General features: G+C 44.9%; 1 protein-coding gene across 7 annotated transcripts in view; it reads left to right on the top strand.

Moving 5' to 3' along the window:
• The window catches only part of CTNND2 (catenin delta 2), a 938,008-nt gene that overhangs the window by 900,762 nt on the left and 17,548 nt on the right, over positions 1-19,698 (top strand). For all 7 annotated transcript variants that reach the window (XM_003263165.3, XM_012501684.2, XM_030813911.1 and 4 more), the window contains one exon: positions 17,156-17,282. In XM_003263165.3, coding sequence (XP_003263213.1) covers positions 17,156-17,282 — 127 coding nt within the window. The remainder of the gene's footprint in view (positions 1-17,155; positions 17,283-19,698) is intronic.

Raw genomic sequence — 19,698 nt, 5'->3', positions numbered from 1 at the left:
TGTGCAAAAGTGGAAATCAATGCACATGGCAGTTGCTAAACAAGAAGTGACTAAGTTACAGCTGTTGCTGGGATAGCTCCCCAAGTCAGGGGAAATCCCATATAGCAGTACCCCAACTAAACACTTCCTCTTTAATTCCACCCTTTCACAAGGCTTCGCTCGTAACATTTTGAATCAAACCCTACAAAAATACCCCAGAGACAAAAGGCAGAATCAAAGGACCAGATCGGGAGCTAGTAAACTCAGTAAGTTTAATTAAGTCTACATCCATTATTCTCGCTTACTTTGGGGCAATTAACTCAAACTTAGTCCCTCGTTTTCTGGTGGATCCAGTAGATTGGGTGATATGACATCTATGAGAACTCAGTGTGCTTGAGAGACAGTGTGATCGGTTTCTCCTCTCTTCCCAGCTCCATCTCTTCTCCCTCCCCTTCTCATAAGCTGTGGCTTCCCCTGTCTCAATGCCTCCCAACGAGGTCGAGCTGAATGGGAAAGGAGACTCAAGGGGAGGAGAGCAGAACCTGACCATCTTGGTTATATCCTGGCTCTGGTACACTCTGCCTATGGGAGATGTCTGCTGGCTAGCTCCATCTCTCATGGGGGCAGGGGGGTGGGTTGCTCAGAAGTACCACCCTGCAACCAAGGACCTCCCAACTGGGGATGCCTGACCTCCTCAGCCATCCACCTCAGAATTCTCAATCTGCCTCAGAATTCTCAATCGGCCTCAGACTACACACAGACCAGAGAAGATACAAATTTTGTTCCCCTGTAGCTTTTGTCATTTTGGAAGTCCTATTTTAGAAGTAGAGTACACTTTATGAATATAAAATTAGGTACAGACCCTGGATGGGGCCCATGCAGTGGGTGGGCATGAAAGTTCATGGCTCCATGGTCAGTTCACCTCTGGCACTGAATCTCTGTATCGCCCCGCCCATGCCACTGAAGACACCAGGCCCCACCAGCCCCAAACTTCAGGGAGCTCATGGTGAAGGTCTTTACATAGTACACTCCCTGGGCTTCTGGAGAGGGAGGGTGAGGAATCCCCAACCAATTGATTACTTCCAAGGAAGTTCTCACCACCAGCCTCTACCCTCAGCCTAATCTTATATAATCTGGAGTTGAGTCATATGCTCATACTGAAGAACACTATTTTGTCCATCATTTTTGCAACTCTGAGTGGAAGGTCTAACACTTCGAGAAAGTGGGGCAAGGGGGGCATCTGTTATTCTTTGCCTTGCTTGGGACCTTAGCCAGAGCAAAGACAATAAGGAAATTACATTAACATCCCGGCATACTACCTTATCACCAGGATTTAATTCTCTACAAGTTTTCTAGAGAATCTGTTTCCTTGCCTTTTCCAGCTTCTACAGGCTGCCTGCATTCCTTGGCCGGTGGCCTCCTTCTCCACCATCAGAGGCAGCAGTGCTGCATCTTTGAAATTTCTTTGCTTACGTCATCATACTGCCTGCTCTGTGACCCCCAAGTCTCTCTTATAAGGAACAACACTTGAGATGACATTGGGCCTGCTGGGATATTCAGAATGATCTCCCCTTTCAAGGTCTTTAGTTTCATCACATCTGCAAAGTTCCTTTGGCCATTTAAGGTAGCCTATCCACTGGTTCTGGGAATTAGGATGGTGACATCTTCTATGGGGTGACATCTTCCATGCTTCTATGGCAGCATTATTCAGCCTCCCACTCCCTCTCACATAAAAGCCTGAGTGTAATGGTCAAAGTCTGATATAACACCTGCCAGAGCCAGGGGTTTGGCTCCTCCTGACTCCATGCTCACCACCTCTGGAGTGTTGCCCTCGTCTGTATTATGCACACTGGCTATCAGTCTGCCCACATTCCAAACAACTGGAATGGAAAAGAGCCGGGGAGGGCATGCCTTTTCCTTTTAGAGACATGCCTTTGTGAATACTTCCAGTTCTTAATCAAGTGGCCACCCACGTCTCCCTGTCTAGGGGCTTAACTGAAAAGCTGAGTTTCATTACAGGGTGTGAAAGTGAAGAAAGGCTACGGAGATGTTCATTCCTTGGACATCCATGCTATGTGTGCACCAATGCTCCTTTTGAGTATCTGTGCCCAGTTTTTATAAAAGCCACATTCTTGGGAGATCCCACAGTGCTGTCATTTCATTGGAAATACTTCTACAGTAATTACCAACTGGCTTCAACCTTGAAAATGGCCCCAAGTCCATGACTCCTTTGCCCTATGCAAGGAGGCCAGCCAGTTCAATGGAAAGAGAACTGTACATTTTCAGACTCTGTTTTGTAGCTGGAACAATATAAGAACATTAGCAACAACCAAGGGAAGAAGTGAGGTCACAGAATGTGGAACTGTCTCAGATGCTTCTTGTTGTTGCCACATGTCCTGTCATAACCAAGTGCCTGTGACAGGCTGCCAGCAGTTCCCGAGGTTAAAGCTGGGTAAACTCACAGTTCCCATGAACTGCTCTGAGAGAGCTGTTCATGCCGTCCTCACCACCAGTGCTCCATTTAACCAGATGACAGACTGGCCGCTGGTAAGATGTGTAGCATAAAATAAAAGTATACAGCAATTGGGTTTTTCTCTATGCCAGTCTATGCGATAGTACCCCCATTTTCTTATTCTCCTTAATACCACGTGATTCCTCTTAGAGCAGTCCTGTCAATCCTTCTAGCAAATGGCCACTCCTAGTAACTTACATCCATTCGTACGTTCAATGCATATTTACTGAGTACCTGCTAGATCATCTGCTCCCTTCTAGGTTCTGGAAATTCTGAAGTGGATACATCCATATTGGGTTAGGTACATAGTGGCATGCATTTTAGCAATTTTTTCTTGATTGTTTCACTTTATGCTTATTTTTATTGGGTTCTATTTTAAAATAGAAATACATATTTATTCCCTATTTATGGTCCAGGCCTCTTGTTAAGTCGTTTTCTCCTGATATTGTCCGTTTTCCTCCTTCCTGTTTCTTCATCCTCTCCCTCTGGTCATTCTTCCCCTAGAGATACATATGCTGTTTGTGCTTCTATCTTACAATGTTTCAGAAATGTCCTCTCCCCATCCCTCTCCATCTTCTGCCTTCTCACTTTCTGCTCTCCCGTGGTCCAGCCTTCACAATGAGGTTTCTAGGAAGGTTGGAGTTCATTCATGGTGCCTTTCTTACTTTCTGTTGTACTCATCAACCCCTAGCAGTCAGTCCTCATGCCTCCACAGAAAGGGCTCCTAACTGCAGTGTCCAACGAGTCTCATTGCCTGTGTGACTTAGGGAGGCCTCCTCACTATAACACGCAGACCTAAACATCTAATGATCCAACTACACGAAAGTTTATTTTCTTGCTCCTGTAGTCATCCTGGACAAGTGTTCAAGTAGATGGGTCAGCTCTTCTCCATGTGGGCACTCGGGAGCCAGACTCCTCCTTCCATCTGTGGCTCTGGCACGCCATAAGGCCCGCAGCTATACCTGGCAACACACATGCCCGCTGCCTCACCTCTGTTGGCTAGATCTCCATCACGTGGGTGTGAAAGGCTGCCACATGGCAGGAGAGGCTGGGACGTGTGGTCTAGATGGGCATCCAGGAAGAAAAGGCCATGGACTGGGGAGGCCCTGACACATCTTCCTCTGTTAAACAGCCTCCTTCCGGGCTGCTTTTGTCACTACTCTTGTTTTTCTCTATGTGGGAAGCCGTCCCTTCTCAGTCTTTTTTGCCAACACCCTGGTCCTGGTCTTCCCTGCAGCATCCTTGTTTAGGACGCTATACCTGCTAATGTAGATGATCTCATCTGCTCCCATGTTTTTTGTTTTGTTTTGTTTTGTTTTGTTTTATAGAACCTGTCTCATGAGAACTTCACAGCATATAGGCAAGATCCCTTCACAAACCACTACCATCTTAAGACAATTGTTTTTTAATTATACTTTGAGTTCTGGGATACATGTACAGAACATGCAGGTTTGTTACATAGGTATACACATGCCATGGTGGCTTGCTGCACCCTGCTCCCATGGTTTTTAAATGCATTTGAAGACTAGTTTGTATCCACATTTATTTCTCTATCTGGTCTTCACTGTTGAACACTAAACCCATCCATACAACTACCCACATGACATTTGCACTTAGATAGCTCATCAGCTCTGACTGTTCATACCTCCAGTGCTTAGCTCTCAGTATATTCCCCAAATCTATTCTTCTTCCATGGTTGCCCATCTCAGTAAATAGCACCCAACCCACCTTGTTGTTCTTTTCGGAAATCTGAGAGTTATCCAACTAATACTTCCTTCTTTCTTATCTCCACTCTATTTTTCACAAACCCTGATGATGTATTTCCTAAATATCTCCCATACCCAACTATGTCTCCCATCCTTACTTCCATCATCATCTGTTCCTGGTCCTGGTACAATATTACTGCCTAATTGGTTTTCTGGAATCAACGTTACCATCTTCAGTCTATTTTCCATTAAGCGTTCAGAACATACTTTTAAAAATCCCGATCTGACCTGGCCATTCTCCTGATTAAAACTCTTCAGTACCTTCCATTTTTTCAGGTAAGTCCTGCTTACCTCCCTGCGCTGACTTCCCTCCGCCCTGCCTGCGATCACTTTGCCTCAGCCACACTGTTCTTGCTTCCCCTTTCTCTTCCTCTGCAAGCACAAAGCTGTTTCCACCTCAGAGCCTTGGCATTGCCTGGGCACAGGTCAATTCCTCCCCCAGGAATGCCTCCCCTTCTCTCCCTCCAAGCCCGGTTATTGCTGCCCCAGTGTAACTATAACCCCCTCAGAAAACCTCCCTGACTTTCCCCAGCTCTCTAAGACTAATAGCAGTCCTTCCCAATAACCTGTACTTTTCCTTCATGGCTCTTACAGCCTGGCTATTGATGTGATCATGTTTTGAACACCTGTTTCTCCTTCATCTTCCCCTCAACAACCATGCCAGTCTCTTTCTCTTTTCTTGCCCTGTGCCTAGCATGGTGCTAGCTACTTACTAATTTTTATTGAATAAAAGCACCAGTGTAGCTACCCCAGAGTGTACGCCTAGCAGAGGGCATGTTCAATGACTCTGCTTCCATTCACATTGTCAGAAGCTTTTTGTTTGTTTGTTTGTTTTGTTTTGTTTTGAGAAGGAGTTTCACTCTTGTTGCCCAGGCTGGAGTGTAATGGCGTGATCTCAGCTTACTGCAACCTCTGAAAAAACGAAACGGTTCAAGCAATTCTCCTGCCTCAGCCTCCCAAGTAGCCGGGATTACAGGCGTGTGTCACCACGCCCAGCTAATTTTGTATTTTTAGTAGAGACAGGGTTTCTCCCTGTTGCTCAGGCTGATCTCAAACTCCTGATCTCAGGTGATCCGCCCACCTCGGCCTCAAAGTGCTGGGATTACAGGTATTAGCCACTGTGCCCAGCCTGTCAGAAGCATTTTGAAGGAGGCTGGAATATAGAGAACTTGAAGTTGAGACCCAGGGTAAACATCGAATTTGTTCACCAGTGATGAGTATATATGTAAAATAGCTGACTGTTCAAATGCTCAAATGACATATTAGAAGCTAGACATTTGTATTCCTAAATCTGAAGACTGGACTGTTTAGTTTTATCCTGAACTTAACTTTGCAGTACTAATTGAAACACAGAGGACATTGTTAAAGCTCATCCAAGTCAGATTTTTGTTTTAAGGGCTCAAAAGCAAAGCCAGGGAGGTAAGAGGACTGATTTGGTCTTATTTCAATTTCCCAGGTGTTTTCATTTCTTTTGTTTGTTTTGGTTTTTTGCATTCCATTGGTAGCTATTAACTCCTAGCGGTTAACAATGGTATACTTTCTTCTACTAAATCATATACATTTTTTCCAACTTTTCAAATCTTCTTGGTTACACGGGTTCTTTAGAATTAGCCCAGTAGCAGTAAATTGAATTCCTAAAACAGATTTACGCAGTATTTGCTTTTAAAAGATGGTGTTGCTCAAGATCCTTATGCTTAGATGTACTGTACCTTTAAGTATCCAAATCAATTTAATTAAATTTCATTAGAAGCAACAGAGCTGAAACAAACTAATGAAAGCAACTGGTATGTCAGGTGGTATTTATTTGTACATTAAACTGCAAATACTCCCTTTTGGCCCTTAAAATTTCGTTTAAATATTTAACTCTAATAGCTTTTGGAATTGTTGATGGAATTAGTTTTAATGAATCTTTAACAAACAGTTTACCTTAAAAATAGATGGAAGCTTGTTTTATTACAGCAGAGAGGAGCGGAAGGTTTTGTAGTTAAGCAAAATCTGGCTTGGTCTTGAGTCACACAGACGGTGTATCAGAATATTCTACCTTCAGTTTATTGTATTTAATACCTTTTCTTGAAATAAGAAGGATGTGTATTTGTAAGTGCCACTAATTTGAAATCTTTTCATTCTCTGCTTAATGTGATTACATTAATAGGTTTATTCCACTCAAAAATGACTGGAAAACTGGTACAATTTTGAACAATCGAGCTTCTGATACGTGTGCATTAATGTCTTAGCCAGTTACCTAAGGCAACGATTTCTGTGTTAACTTTCATTTGAAAAATAGGTCCCCAGCGAAGTAGTCTTGCTTGTGAATGTAAGTACTAAGCCCTGAGTGTTACAGGCTGATGCATGGGTGAGCTTGAGTTGCTAAAAGCCCAACAGATTTTTGCCACACTTTTCTTTATATCTCAAGTCACTCAAAAAAAAAATTAGACTTGACAAGCTTTGTGGGCTGTAGGGCCTTCAAGGACAGCTAAGGTGAAAAGCTTGTGTTTGTGACTTCAGTACCAAATAGTCTGTGTATGGCCACTGAGGAATCCTCGCTTAGAGGCCAAATCTTGCTAGATTAAAAAAGTTCCAGAACTGTTTAAAAAACAGGTAGAAAAAGGCCATACATAGGCCAACAGTGTCCTAGTCATTATTTTGGGTTCCAATTAATATCCCCAGTAGAAATAAACAAGCATTGTTCATTTTCAAAGTTAATTATTTATTGAAGCTCCTGGGTCAGAGAAGTCTCTTATAAGAAAATAGTTGATGAATCTAACTTCTAAGGATAGAAGATAAAGTTTCCAGAACTCTCTTTGGAAACAAAATTATCAATAGAAACATCAACATTGAGCATATCATCACAGCTGTGGCTATTCACTGGGTCACCCTCCACCCCCTTGGGGTCAAGTTTCTAAAAGTTTTCTTCCAGGAGCAGGGTCAGAAGCCACCATGCACGTAACTCAAAATTCCATTTTCTGCTAAATCTCATCTGTTGAAACACATTAATGAGGATTTGGTATTTAGCCTGTTTTCTCTCCCCGTAATCACCAAATCCACTCAACCTTCATTTGAGCAGCCCTTGAAATATTCACTCTCCCCTCCCACCTTCTCTCTAAACTCTATTACATGGAATGAGCCAGCTTCTCTCCCTCATCCCCTTTCCTCCTCCTCCATCAAGGAGTATCCTCCATCCTTTCTGTGATTCAGCAGAAGTAGGGTGCCCTCACCTGCTCAACTCACAATGGCAGAATGTCCCTTGATAGTCAGAGGGAGGCAGGAGCCTGGGAACACATGGGTCATTCTCATTCCATCACATCTAAATTCTCTCCACTCTCTTGTTGACATGCTCTGCATGTTTTCTGGAGCACCACTGGTCGTCACTGTTCCCTGCCCAGTAATATTCCCACAAGAGGACCCATCCAGAAACCAACCCCTTCAGTTTAGTAGGCACATTCTGGAAGCAGGTGTGGACTGCTATACCCAGCCCTAAAAGAAATTGGGGCATAGCTAATGAGAAAGGTAATATACTCTCCCTTTTTATCCTGTTTCCTGATTCTCCTACGGATCTATGTTTGGGGGGAACTGAATGCATTTGCCGTGGGCAAGTACCTGTATCTTCTTCTGAGCTCCATGGGGCAAGAAACGCTGGAGGTGGAGGGACAAGCTGTGTGCTCTGACTGAGTCAGCACCCACCCAGGGGCCAGAGGTGGCAGAGATAATGATGCTTCAAAATTATTTTCCAGACTGGTTAAAGAGGAGGCAATTGTATCTACCTCACACTGAAACATGGTCAGTGGAGAGAAATTACCATTTAAAATACAGCAGGCAAAGCCAAAGGCCACTTTTTTTGTGACTGTCATTAGGTACTATTTTACCTAAGCTAACACTACCTTTAGCACAGTTGCGAGTATGTCATAAAAGACAGATCTACCAACAGCAGAAGATGATTCTGATGAAGTTACTCCGAGCTACAATTAAAAGAAAAAGGTTCTAAGGCTCTGATTGTATTTATTTGTTACAGAATAAAGTGTAAGAACTGTGGATGCTAGCTATAAAACCTGTGAAATTATAATTTCATTTTACAATAATGAATACTGTCATCTTAAATCATTGACTCCAGCTGGCATTTATTAGGCACCTCTGTGTTCCAGGTACTATGCTAGATACCAGGGCTTCAGAAATAAATGAGGCACCCTTGCTGCCTCACAGCTAGGGAGACAGCCTGCATTGCTAAAGTCTATAGTGTGATGTAAAAGCATTTTATTAGTATCATGGAAAGAAAACTGGTTCCATTACTGAAAGCTCCCCCCAAACCAGGGTGGCATAATTTATTTGGCAATAGTAATTGAATGAACATGCATTACTTGCCTCCTGTTTGCCTAATACAGAACCAAGCAGGATAAGATTTAACAGGTAGAAAAAGACAAGGTGCCCTGCCACGTCATAGAGCTGCCTGATCAAAGGTGGGGATGTTTGAAATTGAGTCTCATAAGCAGTGCATGCTGGGTGACCAGGTGTGATTGGGGCTCAGTGTGTGTGGCACCTCTCTGGCCTGAGATTTTGACCTGTTTTGTTACTATAGAAGTCAACCTTGGGAATGGAGACTGAAGGGCCTCCGGGGATTTAGCACTTTAAAAAATGTGCCCCAACTTGTCACTGACACCTATGCAAAAAACGCCAAGCCAATGGTTCACAGCCCTGACTGTTCATTAGCATCCATTTGGGGGAGGAGTGGAGCTTTTGAAGATAAGGATACCCAGGCCCTACCCAGAATAACCTAAAGAGAACCTCAGGGCTGGGGCCCAGGCATTACTATTTTTAAAACTCCCCAGCCTCATGAGTCACATTGCCCTTAATGTGTGGAAAAGAAGTTGAGACGGAACTTACCAGTAATTGGGAGAGAAGGGCCGACTCCTGACAGCTCTCTAATTCCACCTCTCTATCTGCTGAGACACCCAGGGTTAGGAAGCCAAGTAGTGAAAAGATATTCACGAGAACAGTTTTGAGCCTTGCCAGACAGTTCTAGCTCATCCCCTGCATACAAACCTAACAAATTCCTGTGTTCATCTGAACTGAATGTCGTGCACTTTTTTTTTTTTTTTTTTTGAGACAGAGTTTCGTTCTTTCACCCAGGCTAGAGTGCACTGGCACAATCTCAGCTCACTGCAACCTCTGCCTTCCAGTTTCAAGCGATTCTCCTGCCTCAGCCACCTGAGTAGCTGGGATTACAGGCGCCCACCACAACACCCGGCTAATTTTTGTGTTTTCAGTAGAGATGGGGTTTGACTGTTGGTCGGGCTGGTCTTGAACTCCTGACCTTGTGATCTGCCCGCCTCGGCCTCCCAAAGCACTGGGATTACAGGCGTGAGCCACTGCGCTCAGCCACACAATTTCTAGAATAAGAGGCTATGTGTGTGTTGTCCTAACATCCTGTAGACCCGTCCGAATGAAAGCTACTTAGTCCCCTCATTCAAACTGTTAGCAGAAGTCTCTCTAGTAATATATTCTTCTTGGCGATGTTTACAGGATGTTCAGAAATATAAAATGGAGAGTGTTATAAATTCAGGGGCCTCGAAATCCACAAAAAGAAGACCTGTATCAACTAAACAGACTGACCATGTTCTATAAATAACGTGAAGACCAATGGTAGTGGGGCTGTGGGGATGAACAGCACCCAATTCTCGTGCACTCTGAACCATTGGAAATGCCCGTGTGGATGATTGTAGCTTTGGGGGATAATACAGTTTCATAAGAAACACATTGGAAACCTGAGTGCAGAGGCTGAAAGTGGTGGAAGGACAGCTAAAGGGTGTAAGATAAAGAAAATCAGATCGTTCCTGGTGGCAGTTTAAAGTTCAGTGACTTTGAACTCATCTTCTTTTTTGGATTTCTATCTCTATATACTTGGAACAACTTAACCACCTCCAGTTTTAAGTGTAATGTGTTAAAAATAAAAACCAATTTGAGGCACAGATATCATATCACGTTTTTGACAGCTTAGCTGGGTCTTCAGCTGAAGGGCACAACTTGTGGGTCATTCTGTTGAAGGTGAACGACAGATAGTAAAAGAGTTCTTTATCATCAATAGGAAGGATTCATGGCCCTTCCCCGGTTACCGTGGCAATTCTTCACTCTCCCTGCTTCTTCCCTGAGCTTTCTTATCTAACCCCTATGAGTTGTACAGGTGGCGCAAAGAGAGCTAAGGTGAAATGCCCAATATAACAATTCACAAAAGAAGTCTCTGGCCTACAATAAGTTGATATTTTAACAAGAAAAAACAGTGATTGAAGAGGCAAATAATGATTTGAAAGATATGTGCCCGCGTTGTATGTATTTATGTGAACCTCCTCCAAGCCATTCTGAGTGACAGTGGGAAGTAAACGAATAATAGATTGATTGCTAGCTGGCTAGATAACAAAAATATACATGGCTAGTGGAATAGAAGGAATGTCAGCTTAGCAATAACTTTCCCAAAGAATCTCTATCTTCATTTCCCTTCTTGTTTAAAAAGCAAAACATGATTTTAATTGAATGACTAAAGATTTTCTACAATAAAAGATGAGGAAGGCCATGAGATTTGTGCTCAAGGTGTTTGTAATGAGTTGATTGATCTATGCCACGGGCCAGCTGCACCCTAGTCTCTAGCATCTAGTGTTCCATGAGTTTCCATGACATTTGACAGCTGCTCCTCTGTATCTGTGGGAAATTAGTTACAGGACTTCCCAAGGATACCAGAATTTGTAGATGCTCAAGTCCCGGTTGTATTAGTGAAATGGTGCAGTATTTGCATATCATCTACGCACCTTTTCCTGTAAACTTTAAATCATTTCTAGATTAATTATAATATGTAATGTTAATACAATGTGTTATCTAAATAATTGCATTGTTTAGGGAAGGATGACAGGAAAAAACAACATGTGCATGTTCAGTACAGACAATGTTTTTTGGAATATTTTCCACCTAAGGTTGGTGAAATCCATGGATGTGGAACCCACAGATACAGAGGGCCAACTGTATGTGGCGTCGGAACTAAAGTTTTAAAGTCCTTTCTGGGCATTGTTGAGCATAGCAGTGTTGAAGTTGTGCAGTTTGGTCACTGTAGCCTTCACTCTGCATCGATGAATGAGAGAGGGGAGATGGAGAAGGTCACCTCTTCTCACAGCACACAACTTTTATGTTTGTCTCATTGCAATGTAGAAGGTATTCGGTTCCTCCTGGGGCTCCTGAGCTGTGGGTCAGGACACAGCTCTAACGAAGACATTTATTGGGTTTTTACTCTGCCCCATTCCTTAAGCTCCCTTCTCCCCTCCACTCAAAGTGCCTATACTCACAGGCATGCAGTCCCTGGCCATCCTCAGAGGGGCCTGAGCCAGGGTTTGTTTCTCCGTTTCTCCCACCGCACTCCGCTGTCATCACCCTCAGGTGTATACTAACCCAGTCACCTACAGACAAGTTACCTGTGGGACCACACTTCTGCCAGGCATTTGCATTTTCCATATTTGATTTTATGAAGGATTTGAAAATTTTTTGAGTGCATCCATATAGGAGTTCCTTCGTAAGCAATTTTGTTATTACACTCAGTTTTCTGACATTTCCAGAAATGTAAATACTTAAATGGTTGCAGTATAGTCTAAACATCATGAACTCTGAATTGCTGAGCAACACATATCTCCAATCACCTGCATAAGAGAGCAGTGTTAACAAACGTACTGATGTCTCACCAAGTGAAACCAGTCCTACAGCTATGCCACATTTAGGTCTAGTGTGTCCTTAGGTCTTAGGACATAATATTTAGCCAATATTCACATTGTAAAGTACCTTGTTCACCTTTAATACTACACAGAATATCATCACATTCATAGCCAAAGAAGCCAAGGTTTTGACTGTCCCGAGCCACTACTTGGAATCCCAAAGCATACCTTCTACATTGCAATGAGACAAACATAAAATGATCTGTCCCCATTCGGTCATATTTAGGACTTCTGCCATCTACAAAGCATTTCCTTCAAAAGACAGGGATTTAAATTTTTTTTTTTTTTTAAAGATGGAGTCTAGCTCTATCTTTTAAAAAAGATGCCACGCTGGAGTGCAGTGGTGTGATCTCGGCTCACTGCAATCTCCGCCTCCCAGCATCAAGTGATTCTCCTGCCTCAGCCTCCCGAGTAGCTAGGATTACAGGCACGCGCTGCCACGCCCAGCTAGTTTTTGTATTTTTGGTAAAGACAGGGTTTCACCATGTTGGCCAGGATGGTCTTGATCTCTTGACCTCATGATCTGCCCGCCTCGGCCTCCCAAAGTGCTGGGATTACAGGCGTGAGCCACCGCTCCCGGTCTAAAAAAATTTTTTTTAATCGTTCCCATACATAAGTAACGGACACACACATTTTTAAAATATCTTCCACCCTGAACATGTTTTTGGTAAGACTGCTCCTCCTCCGTGTTTGCCGCCACCCTCCGGAGGATTTCAGAGATCCCCACAGAACTCCAGTGGAGACATTTTCTCCTGCTGTGATACCTACCTACCACCCCCACCCTTCCCTAAGGAGGCATTTATTTGTACTTCGTACCCTTCATCTCTCATCACCTCAGCTGTCACAATCACCCAAGCCTCCTGGGACGACCATCATTACCTGGACCCCTCGATCGAAGGCTCTGAGCAGCCAGTTATCCCCCATATATTCCACCTGTCTTCTGTCCACCTCCCATTTCTTTTCCCTCTTTAACCTGTGGTTAAAAATCAGCAAAATCGGCTGGGCACAGTGGCTCACGCCTGTAATCCCAACACTTTGGGAGGCCGAGGCGGACGGATCATGAGATCAGGAGATCAAGACCATCCTGGCCAACATGGTGAAACTCCTTCTCTACTAAAAATACAAAAACTAGCTGGGTGTGGTGGCACATGCCTGTAATCCCAGATACTCAGGAGGCTGAGGCACGAGAATCGCTTGAACCCAGGAGGTGGAGTTTGCAGTGAGCCGAGATCATGCCATTGCACTCCAGCCTGGTGACAGAGCAAGACTCCGTCTCAAAAGAAAAAATAAATAAATAAATCAGCAAAATCCCGTGTCCATTTCGCAACCCCTCTTCTGCTCATCTGTTAGCCCTGAGGACACAGCCCCCTGAGCCCCCTCATCGAGGGCTATTTCATTTCCCACCCACCCTCCCTCGCGTCCCTGGCCCTGGAAGTGGAGCAGATGTCCTTCTTGGAGCAGTTGTCTTTCTTTCCCCCTCCTCATTGCCCTTTTGAGAAGGATCTCAGCTCTCCTCCCTCAAGAAAATCCCCGGCACCTGTGAAGTATCCTCCCAACAGCCTGTGGCCTTCATAAGCCCACCAGTACCCTGATCAATTTACACTCTCCATATCGTCTTTAGCTCCTACATTTTCCTCCTTACTGGGCTTAGCTTCCGTGACATTCCCTTGTCTCTCTCCAAGTTGCCTGATGACCCATCAACTCTACCCACTCCACACCTGCCCTGGGGCAGCTGACTGTGGCTGGAGAGAGGCACACACGGATGCTGACCAGTCAGCTCCTTTTCGGTTCATTGCCACAGCCTCCAGCCCTGTCCAGCACCCCGGCCACTTGCCCTGGCCAGTCAGCTCGCTCCCCACCCAACTCAAGAACCACTCCACATCCCCGTCCCCTTCCTTCCTCGCTTCCCTTTCTCTCTTCTCTCTGTTCTCTAAGCTCCAACCCTTCCTCGCTCTGAGCAGATGACCTCACTTCTCATTTTCCATAAGAAAATGCAAAAAACAAACAAAAAAAATCAAGAGTGAATATCCTTATCTTCCTGTCACCCCATCTACCCGTCTCTTCCCCATGTCCATGGCCACAGTCTGACTGTTTCTGTGGGCAGTGACCCCATTGCTCACTTAATCTTATCCACCTTTCCTGTCTTGAGAATGTTCTTCCTGCCATTTTTCCCTTTCTCTCCTATGTCCCCAGGTTTTTCCTTCTCTGCATTCAGTCATTCCCATCAGCACACGAAATACAGCAATATCTTCTAGGTAATCTATGACAACATCTCTCCAGCCCTCACTCTCTTCAGGCCCATTTCTCCATTTCCCTTTATAATAAAACTTTGCCAAAGGCTTGTGGGTACTCACTGTCTCCCCTTCACCAATTCTCATTATCTTTTGGGCCTGCTGGAGTTAGACATTTACCAACCTGACCAAAGAAAGCACTTTTGTCCCCGTCACGAGGACTTCCTTCCTCCCAGACCACTGGGCAGCTCTTGGTCCTCCTCGGTATTCGGTTGGTCTCCTCCTCACCCATCGCTGTCCTGGTCTTGCCTGATGCCACAGTCACACCCTCCTGATGCTCCCTGTAGTTCACTGGGTTCCTTCTTGGTCTCCTTTGAAGCTTCCCCTACTCTTTGCGCCCCTCTCAGTATTGGAATGTCTTCAGGCTCATTCAGCCTCTGCCTTGTGCTTTTCTTTATTTGCATTCGCTTATAGGTTTGCATCCGTTCTCTTTGCTTTAAATAATATCTATATGCTGACGTCCAAAATTCTGCCTCCAGCCCTGAGATCCCAGTTTGCAGATCCTGCTTCGTTCTCTGTCCCTCTTCGGTAACCATATACGTCCCCATGAGGCAGTCCTGGTTCCACTCCCTAAAGCTGCTTCCCTCCCCCCCATTGTTCCCGGCTCAGTGAAGGGGACCTCAGGCCCCTGTGGTTCACACCAGAAGCACTGCGCTAAGGCTTGATTCCTCTTTCCCACACCAATAGCCATGCCAGCAGCAAACCCTCCAGTGTGGATACCAGACCTGCACGCTTCCCACCACCAACACCCTCCAAGCCTGGGCCATCTCTCCTCTGTCCAGGGGAGTGACCTCCCAAGCAGCTTTGCTGTGGCTACTCCTCCCCAAACTGTCCTGGACACCCAGAGCTTTCCTGTCTTCCTGGCCCCCTGCTCACGCCTCTTCAGTCCCAGGAGCCTGTTCTCACACCAGCGAAGCCGTTCCCACCCAGGGCCTTCACATCTGTTCTTCTGTCGGCTGGAAAGCCGAGATCTGTGTCCCCAGGGTCTGGTTCAATTGCCATCTCCAGGTCCTGCTGCAACGTTAAGGCTCCCGACAGCACCTCCCTGACCCCACTCCACAAAATAGAGATGCCAGCATCCTCACCCCTACTTTTCTATCCCCACCCCACTCCTCTATCCCCGCCCCCGCGCCTCCATCCCCGCCCCTGCGCCTCCATCCCAGCCCCCTTCCTCCATCCCCGCTGCCCCTTCCTCCATCCCCGCCCACCTTCCTCCATCCCCGCCCCCCTTCCTCCATCCCCGCCCCCTTCCTCCATCCCCGCCCCCGCTCCTCCATCTCCCCCCACCCCACTCCTCTATCCCCGCCCCTGCTCGTCTATCCCCTAATCTGGCTTGGTTTTTCCTTCCAAGCACTTGTTAGAATGCCACGTTAGTATTAATATGTTTTTTGTAACTTGTGTATTGTTTGACTTTGGGTGGCCTATTTACTTTCGAAGGCTGAAATTCTTCCTGTAGAATGCAGATAATGGTATCCATTAGTTTGGTTTTATTTCCATTAGAGTAATATGTCCAATATTACTGAAACTATAGCAAAGGAAAGCAGGCACTGTCCCACCCCCTGTTCCCACTTTACATTGGCACTTGTTTTCAATTCTTTAGCTTTTTTTTCTGATAATATTTAGACTTTTAAGGGGCTCAAAACTCTATCAAAAATCATTGAAAACATAAATAGATGAATTAATAAAGAACAAAATGCATACTCATTTCCATGTTCCTGTCTAATTCTTATTAGATACACCAAGACTAATCTTTGTGTACCTAATTCTCATTATTCCTGTTCTACTTGACTGATAGAATAAAGCCAGAATGAAAGGTGCATGATTTTAAAAGATACTACCCAGCTTACTTACTAGGTGCTGACTGTGTGGCAAGATTATCTGAACAATCCCAAGAGAACAAAGCATTGAGCCCCTTAAAAGTCTAAATGTTATCAGGGAAAAAAATAAAAAATCTAAAAGAATTGAAAGCAATGGCCTCTGTAAAGGAGGATTTGGGGGTGGAGCAGGTGACTGCTTTTCTTTGCTATAATGTTAGTACTATTTAACATGTTACTTTGATAAAAAATAAAATCTATTTAAAAAAGAAAAAAAGACTAGGAGGAAATACCATGACAGGTTAACAGGAGTTCTCTCAGGTGGAGAGGGTGGAATTACCAGCTATTTTTATTTTCTTCTTTATGCTTTGTAAATTCACAAAATAATCTGTGATATATTCATGCGGTTTTTATAAGGAAAAATAGTATAGATGCTTTCTGTGTATTAACTAGATATCAGAAGCCTAATGGAGGCTCGGTAGGATGCATTTTGAATATGCTCTATATTGAAAAATATCATTCCTGGAGCAGACCAGCTTGGAGACAGGCGGGGGTGGGCATTTGGGGCTGGAAAGGACACAGGGAGGTAAACGGGAAGGGAGGACGCTGCCCTGGATTCTGGTTGCCAACAGATAGGTCCTGGGAGCAAAGGGGTAAACCCTTGTGGAAAATCTTGAGGCAGTGGAAGAGGGAGCCAGGCAGAGCTGGAACCAGGTAGGCAAAAAATAGACAGTTTCCGGGTCCCCTAACATTCTGAGCATCGTATTTTCATCGAAGTAGAAGCTTCTGACCAGAGCGGGTTTGTAAAGAGACCATTTATTCAACATCCATGAAGGAAAGCAGGCCCTACCCGCCAGGCAGTCTGGAGGGAAGGAGGTGTGTCTTCATTCATATTTGGCTCTGTTCACCTCCATGAGGGCGCAGAGCTTCAAGAACCTCTTTTGACGCACCGTAGAAATATTATGCAAATCCAGACACTTGGAACTTAAAAATGTCTGGAGGTGAAAAATCACTGTGTCCTGCCCATCTAACAGGAGCGTGCTGTGTTTTGCAGGATGGATGGTCACAATACCACTTTGTAGCCTCGTCTTCAACCATCGAGAGGGACCGGCAAAGGCCCTACTCCTCCTCCCGCACGCCCTCCATCTCCCCTGTGCGCGTGTCTCCCAACAACCGCTCAGGTAAGAGGCTGCCGTGGCTAGCCAGCCAGGCTTTATTTCTCTTTGAGCAAAGACCCTCCTTCCCAGTCCCTGAGCCAACCCCTACTCAGAGGACAACCTTCCATTCAGACTTTTGCTAGAAGTAGGAAATGAATCTGTTCTTTGTACTGTGGTGGCCACTCTGTGTTTTGTATACACAGACTCAGAGCAAGTCTCCTTCTCTAACAGGTTCCTTTGCATGATATGCATGTAATGGACCTGAATTCACGAGGAACAAGTATAAAGAAAACTGTCATGTGTCTGCAAATCAGGGGTTTCCGTGGACAACTTTTCCAACTTAAAATAGTTTGAGTTGGCTGGGCGCAGTGGCTCATGCCTGTAATCCCAGCACGTTGGGAGGCCGAGGCGGGCGGATTGCCTGAGCTCGGGAGTTCGAAACCATCCTGGGCAACATGGCGAAACCCCGTCTCTAGTAAAAATACAAAAATTAGCCGGGCGTGGTGGCACACGCCTGTAATCCCAGCTACTCGGGAGGCTGAGGCAGGAGAATCACTTGAACCCGGGAGGCTGAGATTTCAGTGAGCAGAGATCGCACCACTGCACCCCAGCCTGGGTGACAGAGTGAGACTCCGTCTCAATAAATAAAGAAATAAAATTAGTTTGAGTTGCATTTTGTCAAAATTGGGATAAAAAGTAGAGGAGACCAAATGTGCTTTCTTCCTTCAGTGTGATATACATCTGACACATATCATTGATCATTTCATAACTGTTCCATATTTAATTAGCTTTTTATTATTAATGATAAACCAGCAGGTGCCACTGATAAATTATTATCATAGCCAACTATAACTTCTAAGTCATTCCATTTAATTTTTTTCTAATTTTGTCATATTCCTATTGCTTAAATTTTGAACTTCTTTCATTTGTAAAAATACTTGATTTTATACCCTTTTTAACTCACATTAAGGAATGCCAAAAATCAGAGGAAAGATGAAAGGCAAATGTGAACACACCATTTAGTAATATAAATGGCATAAATTTGCTGTTTTCCTCACAGTTTAGTTTTTTTAAAACTTTTATTTTGATTTCTGCATTTTGATTTTGTTCTGAGAATGAAAGATGGATAACAAGTTATATGCACCCACACAGACACAGCTATGTAGGCTTTTATTTATGAAAGCTTTCTTCCTACTCTTCTCTGCCCTCTCCCTGCTGAGGAAATCCTGTTCTCTGAAATGACACCTGGGAGGACCTGGTAGAGAGCATTGCCCAGCAAAGTGGTCTCCCTACCCCCGAGAATGATGGTTGCATAACTCCACACCAGACTTTACTGTCAACATGATGAGAGATGAATGGCCAATATCTGACTGAAATAAGTGGCCCCCTCCCAGCTCTGTGAAAGCTGATCCTTTTAGTGTACTGTCATTGCTTATCACATTTAGTCCAACCCTGGGTGATGATCAGGAACCCCCCTTACCTGTGGAAATGTCCACCCATCTCAGAAGCATGGAGGTGGCCTCTTAGGCCTCTCATTTCCATAATTCCAGCAGACTTAAAAAGCTAAAGCTCATGGAGTGTGGGAAGCATACGGATGGTGTCTTTTGGAAAGCCATAATAATTAAGAATTATAGTGAGCCAATCAGTGTTATGAGAATGAAACGACATGATGGATCGGCAAGGGCTGGGAGAGAGAAGCAGCCTTTTCTCGCGAGCAAGCAGGGCTGTGTTCACCCAGCCATGCAGCCAGTGCACTGCCTCAGGATTTCCTAGGCGAGGCACATCCAGACACCTAATAAACACTTGTTTGCGTGATTTGATTTTTCCCAGAACTTAATCCTGATTTACTGGAGACTTGGAGCACCGCTGCGTGTGAGGTCTCAGGAGATAATTACACACTTGATGTGGTTTAATAAACACCACCATCTGGGCAATATTGGATTCTAATTTTAAAAGCTTTGGTCAACAGGCTTTAAAATATTGTCCCTTCGTGATTGTGTGGCAGTAACTCATAAAAAGCTAACCTTTGTTAGGGAAGACCCAGAGACAAAAGGGCAAAGGCAGGAAGAGAGACTTTCCTGGAAGACAAAGATGGTGAAGCGAAGAGAAGGGGGCAGCAGGTGGAAGAGGTGAGCGAGGCATCAGCGAGCAGGCAGGGACTGGATGCAGGGCCCAGTTGAGTGACAAGGCTTGCTAAGGACTCAGTTGTTCTTGCAGAGGTTCCCCTCTTGAAGCAACAGAACCCCAATCTTCATAAGACACAGTGGCTGCCCCTCACATCTCCCAGATTCACATTCGGGACAGAGATGGCCCGTGTCCCAGCCTTTGTCTGTCCTCTCCCCTGGAGCCTCTCTTCCCTCACAGCAGAGCCTGGGCATTCTCTCCACCCACACAGGATCACTGTGGATCAGGGAGATTCAGTCCTTGATCAAGTCATTGC

This window comes from Nomascus leucogenys, chromosome 6 (assembly GCF_006542625.1).
Source record: "Nomascus leucogenys isolate Asia chromosome 6, Asia_NLE_v1, whole genome shotgun sequence".
Lineage (NCBI taxonomy): Eukaryota > Metazoa > Chordata > Mammalia > Primates > Hylobatidae > Nomascus > Nomascus leucogenys.
This window is presented reverse-complemented; position numbering and strand designations above follow the sequence as displayed.